A 10,686-nucleotide genomic window follows, 5' to 3' on the forward strand; every position below is an offset into this window, starting at 1 on the left:
GAGCCTACCCTATGTGGGTGCTGAGAACCAAAGTTCTCTGCAAGAGCAGCTCGTGCTCTTGGCCCTCTCTTCACCTCCCCCTCTTTTATTTCTAATCTCTCTTTTTGGTTTAGGGGCTTCTGGATCATGTGGATGAGCTGAACTTGAACCCCATACTCAGCTCCCTGAGAGAGTTCATTTCCCTATTCAGAGGCTCTGCTGAGTCAAATTAGCTTTCTTTGTAAACTCTATAAGCCATCTCTTCATCCTCACAGACCCAGGCTTCAAGGCCTGGTCAATTGCTCCCTCCTCATCCTCAGTTCCTAGGCAGTTTCTCTATAGTGAGAGTTCCTGCAGAGCTCTGGGTGGTTTGGTTCTGGAGTGTTAGCACCTGATTTTGATCTGCCTTTGTGGCCGCTACCTTTTGTGTCCTGTACCTTCTGTTTGGAGTACATAAATCTTATCTGAGAGTTTCCTAAAGGTTGAAAGCCTATGCAAAACTTGGTTGTGGGAAGACTCCCAAAATGGAGATGTCTTGTGACTGGGAAGTGCTTTGGCATTTGTCTCTTTGAGGAGCTTCAGATAAGTTTTGGTATGCTGAAATTTACCTTGCTAAAGGTGTAAATTGTATAACGATAAAAAATCCTTTTGCAAAACTATAGTCAGTCAGTTCCCTAGAGGCTGAGTCCCCTGCGGCTTCGAAGGCTAAAATTCACCCTAGAGTGACCCTGTTTCTTCCATGGACCCGCGTGAACTAAATACCCGACACAACATTCCTCTTGTCTGGGAGCTCAGCTGCGAAAATGTAAAAGGCAGCCAAGCATGCCTGTGTTGTGAGTGCGGTATTTTCAGGTGACTGGGTTCGGACCTGTTGTACATTCTTTGGTCTGGTGCATCTCGGGAAGAAAGTTAGGCACCTGTTCTAAACCTCAGCTCTTACAGGAAATCTACACTGCTGGTTTCTCTGGAGCAGGGAGTCCAAAGCTAATGCAAAAAGACCTGGCTATACTATCTTGCCTTTGGCCCATGCCTTCCCTCTCCCTATCGTCTCTGTCCTGGCTCTACCCATCCCCGTGGGAATTGCACGTGCCTCCTTCTTGCCCCATTTTTTTTTTTTAATGTGTCCCCCCCCCCCCCCCCCCCCCCCCCCCTAGGCCCTGCAACTCAGCAAATGGCTCTATCTTAATTGAGCGGATCCTGCCCTCGGGGTCCGCCGCAGCGCTAACTGGCCCAAGTCGGGAGGACGCAGGGTGGGTTGCAAGCGCCAGGGCGCGAGGGAGTGACGTGTTGACACAGCCGTGGACAAACAAGGCGGTCAATTATTAACCTGTCGTGCAGCGGGCACTAGGAAACCCGAGCCGGCACCGTCAACCGAGTGGGGCGGACCCAGGCTCAAGGCCGAGAGCAGTGCAGCCCGCGCGTACCCACGCTGATCCCGCCATGGAGGCAGGTGAGGGGTGCCGGGTACAGGGGAAAAAGCGCAGAGACTGAGGGCGCAGCAGGAGCGAGGCGACGCTAAGATCGGGCACTCGCGCGCCCAGAGCCCGGGAGCCAAGAGGCTGCAGCGGAAAGTTTGGAAATACTCTTTTGCATCGCTGGGGGACATCTGGCGGGGGGGGGGGGGGGGGGGAGAGAAGAGACCCCAGTAGACAGCAGGTGCCCTGGCAGCAGCAAATGGCTCTGCATTTTCCGCCCAGACTCTCCTGGCTGCGTCCGGCGTGCTTGCTTTGTTCACCCCCCCCCCCAAACCCCCGCCCCCGGACAGGGCTGAGGCCCCTCAATTAGGGTGACCCAGCAAGGAGCATGCAGAGCCGTAGTTGGGAAGATTTCACGGGCTGGATTGGAGACTGGGTCCACGCCGTGTGGGTGGGTAGACGTGGATGCTTCGTGGTAGGGTCCTGTCGCGGCCACACATCCAAGTGGAGGACCCCGGGGGCCGCAACTGCATCCCCACACACACTGGGGAGTCCCAGGTTCGAGGGGCGTGGGGTGGTGCTGGGATCCATGCAGGGTCGCGATCATGTGCCCTCGCATCCGCTGCACCCACTATAGAGGATGCTGGGGTGACTAGCAGAATTCCATTGTGCCCCGCCTCCTTCTAGAACACCCAGGCCTTGGAGTAGCCCCATCCCCTCCCCTGTCTCAGCTGGACTGTCGCCTCAGGCTCGGGTGTCGAGAACTCGAGAACTCCAGGCCATAGAGCCATGCGCAGCCAGTGGATTTATTTACTCAGAGGCCCCTATCTCCGTGCTATCTATGAGGCCAGGTATTTGTGTTGGCAGGACCCAGGGAAACTGAGGTTTTTGTTATGATAACTGGGGCAGTGGCCTGGCGTTTCTGTGACTGCTTCCTGGAGGGACCAGCTCCTTGGCTCCTTCTGCAGTGGCTTTAACTCGCTGAAGTGCTTGCTGGGCGCTTGGTTCTCTGGTCTGTTTAAGGAGGCTCCTTAAGACATGGGGAGGACCTGAGCCCAGGGCCCGGCCGGGCTACCGCTCCCTGTCATTAGTGTAACACTTCGATTGCCATTATCTTCCTTATTTTATGGTTGGTGTGGAAAGAGACCCAGAGGGGTGGGTCCTAGGTCCCGTGCCTGCACCTGCCCACAGGCCAGCCCACACAGGCGGGGAGGGGTGGGGCTCCTGGGACCGCCAGGGTGTTTCTGTCTGTCTAGGAGTAGGCTCACTCTGGCTCATTGGCAGTGGCGGCTGAAGGATTTCCCAAGAGAGGTGAGGAGCTCCAACGTGCCAGTGGTGTGTGTGTGTGGGTGAATGTATGTGTCTGTCTGTCTGTCTAACTCTGTCTATGCACGTGTGTAAACTAGTGCGTTGACTGTGGGCGTAGAGGCCAGAGGGAGACTTCAGGTGTGTTTAGCACTTTCTCCCTTATTCCCTCAGTTTCCCTGGTTTCTTACTCAGCCTGGGGCTCAGAAATTTTCAGCCATCCTGCTATCTCCATCCCTCACTGCACTGGGGTTTCTGATGTACACCCCCATTTCCCACAGACCCCTGCTTTTTCTGTGAGTGCTGTGGATATGAACCCAGGTCCTCTTGTGTGTTCAGCAAGTGCACTTACCCACTGAGCCATCCCCTGGAGGTGCACGGATTTTAAAAAACTTTTACAGCCTGGGGATAGTGTCCGGTGCCTTTGATCTCAGCGCTCAGGAGGCAGAGGCAGGTGGATTGCTTGAGTTTAAGGCCAGCCTGGTCTACAAAATGAGCTCCAAGACAGCCAGGGCTACACTGAAAAACCCTGCCTTGGAACCCTCCCCCCAAGCCCCAAATTTCATAAGCATTTCCATCCCATCCCCCCTTCCCCTCCCTCCCCTTCCTGCCTCCCCTCCCTCCAATATAGAAGATAGAACCCAGGGTCCCAGGAATGCCAGGCAAAGTTCTCTACTACTGAACTACATCCCAGCCTTTAGCAAGTTTTCCTAATGTTTTAACTCTGAGGTATTGTTCAAATACATCAGACCAAACATAGTAAAATGTTGATCTCTTCAAATAGCAGACACTCCTCAAGCCCCCGTCATGCCAGGGCACAGGCTAGGGATACACAGTGAGAACTAGTCTCAATAAATGAAATCCAGATAATTTAAAATTAAGTTTAAAATTGAAACTTGGCTCCCAAGTGTGTTTCTCTTTACTTTGTAGAACATGGATGCTTTTATTTTTATTTTTATTTTATATTTGCAGTGTCTGGGTATCAGAGTCGGTAGGTGTTAGTATTTTTATTTTTCGTGTGTGTGTGTGGGGGGGGTGGGTTCAAGACAGGGTTTCTCTATGTAGTCCTGGCTGTCCTGAAACTCACTCTGTAGACCAGGCTGGCCTCGAATTCACGGAGATCCACCTGCTTCTGCCTTGAAGGTGTGTGCCATCATGCCAGGCTTGTTGGTTTCCTTTACTTTTATTTATGTATTTTTTTTGGTCTTTCTCCTCCTCTTCTCTTTATGCTGTGTGTGTGTGCATGCATGTGTGCGTGCATGAGTGTGCGAGCATGGGCGCGTGCTTGCCCATAGTTCATAGTGGAGGTCAGAGGACAATTTGCAGGGGCCTTTTCTCTCCTTCTACCGTGTGGGTTTTGGGGATTGAACTCAAGATCCAGCAGCAAGCTCTACCATGTGGAGCCATCCAGCTGGCCTTTCTTGCTGTTTTTGAGATAGGGTCTTGTAGCCCTAGCTGGACTTGAACTTGCAGCAATGCTTTTGCCTCAGTCTTCTGAGTGCTGGGATTGCACGGCTTGTTGGTCCCCGCCTCTCCGGCTTTTTTTTTTTTTTTTTTCCCTTCGAGACAGGGTTTCTCTGTGTAGTTTTGGTGCCTGTCCTGGATCTCACTCTGTAAACCAGTCTGACCTCGAACTTGCAGAGATCTGCCTGGCTTTACCTCCGGAGTGCTGGGATTAAAGGCGTGCCATGTGCCACCACTGCCCAACGGCTTTTCTTAAAGAATGCTCACACAGTCCTATTGGGGTTTGGGCCCTGGGTGCTGAGGCAGTCAGTGCTGCCTCTCAGCTCTGTTGTGATTCCCTGGTGATGTGCTCCATACTCAGCTCCGTCAGTTCTGGTTCACTGTGTGTGGCTTCTCTCCATAGTGGGCTCATCTCTCAGACTTCTTGTACTAGTGTGGGTCTGTCCCTACACCTGCTGTTCAGGGATGCATTCCATACTTGTGGGGATTAATTCTAGAGTGTCAGAGCATCCCTGATTGTTCAGGACTTGGAGTCCTCCAGGACCAGGGGCAAAAGAATCCGCTGGTGGCTCAGCTCACATGCAGTGCTCAGGAAGTCCAGAATCTCCCCTCTGTTCTTCCTGCCGGGCCACTCCTTTATTCTGGGCTCAGGGCTAGCAGGGAGCCGGAGGTCAGGCGCCTACCTGCGGTTCTCACTTTCCGTGTCCCTGGTGGCTTTTGTGTTTTATCTCAGGGGTTTTAGTTGTAATCAGCTGGAGACACAAGCTTTTTTAAAAAGGATGGCTAGGTCTGGGGGGATGGTTATGGGAAGAGCACGCCGCCTCGCAGAAGACCCTGGTTCATTCCTCAGCACCCATATGGCAGTTCACAACCATCTGTGACTCCAGCTCCAGAGGGCCCAACGCCCTCTTTTGGCCTCCACAGGCACTGCATGCATATGATGCACAGACATACATGCAGGTATATAAAATACACTCATGCATATGCATAACGTTTTTAAAAAAGTATTTTTAAAGCATGCGGCATGAACTTTTCTATCATGAATGTTTTCATCCTTATTCTTTTCCCAAGAGGGGAGGCCATAGGTCAGCCTCAAGTATTATCTCTGGGGCTGCCTACTCTGTTGTTGAGTCTCTCACTGGCTATTAATCATCAATTAGGCGAAGGTGGCTGGCTGGCCAGTGAGCCCCAGAGACCTCCATCGCTGAGATGGTAAACTTCTGCCACGATTTTTATGTGGGTTCTGGGGCTTGAGCTCAGGTTTTCATGGTTGCACAGCGGGCACACCACCAAAAAACCCATCTCATTGCTAAGAGCTGAGGCGTCAGTGGCAGTCTGTCCCGTACCCTGCATTGTGAGTTCCCCTTCCTTAACGTTCAGAACTTTTTGGTCATTGGGAGAGCAGGTCCTCTACTACCGTCACTGAGGACCCCTCCCCAAGCTCTGGTGACTCGAAGACATGGTGTTTTAAGTTCCGACTTGTGCTCTGTCAATGTCCCCGAGGTCAGAGAAAGTGTCGGGCTCTGCCTTGGTTCAAGAGGAGGCACCACCGAAGGAACCTCATGGGGTGGGGTGGTGGGAGCATCGGTCTGGAATCCTGGCTGCCTGCAGGGACCCACTGGGTCCCCTGCGCTCTGGGTGTGGCTGGGCTGGGGGGGGGGTCAGCAGGCCGGCCTCACAGCCCTACCTTTCCCCCCAGGTCCTGACGCCAAGGGGGGCGACAGCCCCGCAGCCCCGGAGGACCCTCCAGCCGCCGAGGACGCGCTCAGGCCCTCGCAGCCCGCGCTCCCTCAGCTCCCGCGCCGCCCGCAGCTGCTGGATGAAGATGCGGGACCGGACGAGGATGGAGCCTCGGCCACAGAGGGCAGCGAGCCGGTCCGGGGGGACCCAGAACCCGCATCCGCATCGAGCGAGGCAGGACCGGTGCCCAAGGCCACCGGCGGCACCGTTCCGCCCATCGGCTTCGTGGGCGAGCCCCCACCCTACGCGCCGCCGGACCCCAAGGCTGTGACGCTGCTCTACCCTCCCTTCCCGCAGATGCCGGTGCTGTTCCAGCCGGCGCCCGGGCCCGCCGCACTCTACCCGCCGCCACCGGGCCCGCTCTTCCCACCCGCCGCTGCTGCCGGAGCCTCCTTCTCCTTCCCCGCGGTGAGAGCATGTCCCATGGCAGATCTGCACATAGGTGGCAAGAGATTTCTCGAGATGGAGACAAGCGACAAGCAAGCAGGGTTCCTAAGCATGAATAGGAGCTGGCCAGGAATGACGCTGGGCGCGGGCTGCAGAGTGGCCAAGGCAGATAGATGTTCTGGGAAGGATGGGTATGCGGTGGTGGTGAGAGAAGGTGATGAAGACCCCAAAGGAGTGGATTCAAAGTGATTGCCTGATCGAAAGAAAAATAATAACTTCCCCCCCCCCCCAAGATAGGGTTTCTCTGTGTAACGGCCCTGGCTGTCCCGGAACCGGCTCTGTAGACCAGGCTGGCCTCGACTCACAGAAATCCGTTTGCCCTGCCTCGTGAGTGCTGGGATTAAAAGTGTGCACCACCGCCACCTGGCTTTAAACAAACAAATAAAAATTACAGACAAGGTCTTATGTAGCTCAGGCTGGCCTGGAACTAACTATGTAGTTGAGAATGCCTGATCCTGTTGTCTCCACCTCCTAAGTACCAGGACTACTGTGGTGCAGGCCTTTAATCCCAGCAGAGGGTGGAGAATGTGAGTTTCAAGCCAGCCTGGTCTACATAAAGAGACCCTCCTGAGCCGGGTGGTGATGGTGCATTCCTGTAATCCCAGCACTCGGAGGCAGAGCCAGGCGGATCTTTGTGAGCTCGAGGCCAGCCTGGTCTACAGAGCCAGATCCAGGAAAGGCGCAAAGCTACACAGAGAAACCCTGTCTCGAAAACAAACAAAAAAGAGACTCTCCTGACAAACAGGCAGGCAGGCTGTGGGCTGCCAGTGGAGGAGAGGCCGAACACCCCCCCCCCCCCCCAGCTCCCCAGCAGACAAGACATCCTGGTGGCCAGCCCTGGCTAGGCAGTGTGTGCAGGGCAAAGATGAGAGTCCTCCTGGGGCCTGGGGTGGGTGTGAGCAGGGAAGGGGTTTTCCCCTGGTTTTTCATGTAAGTGCTTCTGTCCCACAGTATGGCAGCCCCATGGCTGGTGGACCTGCCCCCATGCAGGTGGAGCACAGGCCTCTGCCCAAGGACTTCATGATGGAGTCGGTGCTGGTGACCCTGTTCTGTTGCCTGCTCACAGGGCTTATTGCCATTGTGTACTCCCATGAGGTAGGTGACCGGGAGGGACATGGCCATATAGAAGCCTCTGCCCTTCTGGAGTCCTGCAGGGGTCCCACCCAGCAGCCAGCAGCTGAGCAGGACCCAGGAATAAGCCCTGTTGTGGGGCCTGGCCTTTTTGTCTGGTCCCCCACCCCTTTTACCTGTGACCTTCATTACTAAAGATTTGTTCTGGCAAGTTCTAAAACAAAAAAGGTACAAATGATTGATGAGGCCCAAGGTGTTGCCCAGCCGTTGAGGTATTTTGGCAGCCTGTGGTCTGTACATCAATCCAGCTGCCTCAACTGCCCCTCTGCCCAGCTAGCTACCATCTGCCTGTCCACACCTCCATCTCTCTGCTCACACTCCTCACCCTTCTCTCCACTCTCCCTCCTGCTAAGACACACAACTCTCTCAGTTCGGCCTCCCACCCTCCACCCACCTGTCCTCTGTCAACCCATCTGCTTACCTGCTTCACCTGCCTTTCTGCTCACCCATCTCCTATTTCCTATCATCTGCCTCTTTTCCTGTTCATTCATTTGCACAACTATCTGTCTCCATCCACTCTCTATCTCACTAGTATCCCGCGGCCCCCCCCCCGCCCCGCCCCCTCCACCCTGTCACTGTCCACATGCCTGGCACTGGGTTAGGTCTGAGGGACTCATTGATGATGGTGCCATGACATTCTGATTGACAGAAGGCAAGCCTTGGGGGTGGGGTGGGGGCTGTGCTTGCAGGTAACAGTCTGGCCTTGCTAGGAAGTGGCGGGGGTGGGGGGGGAGTCTCAGTTCCAGGGTAGCACCAGCCAGGACTAAGGGGAACAAGCAGCTCAGCGCTGGGACTGTGGGTTGTGGCTTCAAGTCTGCTGAGCTTTCATGTCAGCAAAGTGGGGTGCAATGAGCCCCATTTGCGAGCTGCTATGAGGTGGCATTTCGTGCTAGAGGGACCTCTGCCACCACTCCTGCACCCCGATGAGCTGTGGGGCTGGGTCCAGATATTCCCAGGCTGTCAGTGTCTGGCTTGTGCAGGTGCCTGGTCTTGAAGGTGTGCTGGTGGGGTTTGGGGTGGGTAGAGGGGGGGTCACTGTTGATGCATTCCACCCTGGCCTGTCTTGTTACAGACTCGAGCAGCCCTGGGCAGGGGTGACTTGGCACAGGCGGAGGAGGCTTCGAGGAAGGCCCGCTCACTTGTACTCTTCAGCCTGCTCTTCGGGGTCTTTGTGTCTACCAGCTGGGTCATCTATGTGGTGGTGGCCCTCTACCTCCCCTGAGTGAGGCCCAGGACTTGCAGGCCAGGTTGTTGTTCCTTTTGTGTGGACTCTGATGCCCACTAGGGCTAGCTGATGCTCATACAGGACAAACGGGAGGTGGGCTCAGAAGCCCTGTCCATGGGTGGTCCATTGAGGCCTTGGGTGGGATCCTAATCTGAGGGACACAGGCCTGGAAGTCTTCCTGGGATGCCTGCCTTCACCTTTACTCCTGGAGAACACAGAAGACTAAACTCACCATCTTTAGAGCCTTCCGGAAGACATGGCCTCCTCCAGCCTAGCGCAGGATCTGGCTCTAGTCCTACTCATCCTCCCTAGGAGAGTGAAGAGAGGTGCTTCTCTCCCTGTGAGGTCCTACCTGGTCCTGCACCCTTGCCATGCTGGGAGAGATCAGGACTGCTGTGGTCAGTCAACAAGGAGTGACAGGATCCCTGTCACCACTTCAGAGGACACTGCTACTTTCTGTCTTCCATTTGTGTCCATCGCCTCCCTCCTCTGAGCTGTCTGAGGCTCACACTTCAGCTTCTCTTACACAGGATGCCTCATTTTCCTAGAAACGTCTCTCCTTGTTGCCTCTGGCTTCTGTTGGTTGAGGCTTTTGGCTTCTGCCTTTCCCTTCCCCAGCTTCCTACTCGTTCCTTTACAGTCATTGACCCAAGTCGGTCAGCTGAGGGGTTGAAGATGTGTTTCAATTTGTTGAATGCATGCACAAAGCCCTCATTCCATTCCCAGCACTACACAAATGGGGTATGGTGGTGCACATCTGTAATCCCAGAACTTGAGCAGAAGGAACAGTTCAGGGCATCCTTGGCTACACTGAATGCTAGAGGCAAGCCTGTGCTACATGAGACTGTCTCAAAAATAAAAGGGTCATCTGGGCCCCCAGTTGGGGACAGCTGTCCTGACTGGGGAGTGCTCTCAGATCAGGGCGCCCCAGATGCTGAGACACCTGTAGAATGATACATGGCTGTCCTCACATCATGTGCCCTGGGGTCAAGTCCAGGTGGCTGTGAGAAAGACTGTTGTCACAGGAGTCCATCCATCTGTGAGGGGGGGCACTAGGATGGATCTTAAAAGCATAGGAGGCTCACAGACAGACTAGCCTCTCCTCTTTTCCTGCTGCCTGCCGCCAACAACTCCTGCAGGGTACTGAGGCAGAAGCCCATCCCTCCTCCAGGGGGCGGAGCCTGGAACAAGGAAGTCTGCAGTGAGCATTATGGAGATCCAGGACAAAGGGTTGTTCTGGAACCAAGAACTTGACCTTCAAAATGACAGCCACAAAGAGGAAAGGATTTGGGGGGCTGGTAGATGCCTCAAAGATACCTCATGGCACCCAAGAGCCAACTACACCATTCTCTCACACCTTTTAAGTAAGTCATGGTGGAAAGATGTCTAGAAGGCTGCTCCTTTGGAGGTGCTGTGAATCACCTGCGGGAATCATGTTTGACTGCAGTGGGGCCTGTAACTGCAGCTTGGAGCTCTGCATGAATAATGAGCTTCTTGGCTCTTCTGTTGCTGCTTGGAATACCTTGGGTTGTGATTAATAAAACTGTCAAAAGTATCTGCATCAGGATCTTACCATGAAAGCTCCAATGTCCGTTACTTAACACTGTTGTGAAAGTGAAGCTGATACAGAAAAACAAGGCGTGGAGTCTGAAGTGTGAGAAGCAGAGGCTGTGGCTCAGCAGTATACACAGTTACAGTGGGGATGACTCAGCACCGTGTGTGAATACACAGTTACAGTGGGGATGGCTCAGCACTGTGTGAATACACAGTTACAGTGGGGGTGGCTCAGTACTGTGTGAATACACAGTTACAGTGGGGATGACTCAGCACTGTGTGAATACACAGTTACAGTGGGGATGACTCAGCACCGTGTGTGAATACACAGTTACAGTGGGGATGGCTCAGTACTGTGTGAATACACAGTTACAGTGGGGATGGCTCAGTACTGTGTGTGAATACACAGTTACAGTGGGGATGGCT

The 10,686-nt window shown here is 54.3% G+C and overlaps 1 protein-coding gene across 1 annotated transcript; it reads left to right on the forward strand.

Annotated features, from left to right (window-relative positions):
• Positions 1–1,305: 1,305 nt before the first annotated feature.
• Prrt1b (proline rich transmembrane protein 1B) lies at positions 1,306–9,450 on the forward strand. The gene is made up of 4 exons (XM_036185655.1): positions 1,306–1,429; positions 5,863–6,311; positions 7,302–7,445; positions 8,554–9,450. Exons 1-4 carry the CDS (start codon positions 1,420–1,422, stop codon positions 8,701–8,703), a joined length of 753 nt encoding a protein of 250 aa, XP_036041548.1. The 5' UTR covers positions 1,306–1,419; the 3' UTR covers positions 8,704–9,450.
• Positions 9,451–10,686: the final 1,236 nt, after the last annotated feature.

Source organism: Onychomys torridus, chromosome 4, assembly GCF_903995425.1.
Source record: "Onychomys torridus chromosome 4, mOncTor1.1, whole genome shotgun sequence".
NCBI classification, from domain to species: domain Eukaryota; kingdom Metazoa; phylum Chordata; class Mammalia; order Rodentia; family Cricetidae; genus Onychomys; species Onychomys torridus.

Excerpts from the sequence above, each read along its gene's own strand:
- Prrt1b (XM_036185655.1), top strand. Across the intron at positions 6,312-7,301 it reads CCTCCTTCTCCTTCCCCGCG|TATGGCAGCCCCATGGCTGG; the intron begins GTGAGAGCATGT and ends TCTGTCCCACAG. Across the intron at positions 7,446-8,553 it reads CCATTGTGTACTCCCATGAG|ACTCGAGCAGCCCTGGGCAG; the intron begins GTAGGTGACCGG and ends GTCTTGTTACAG.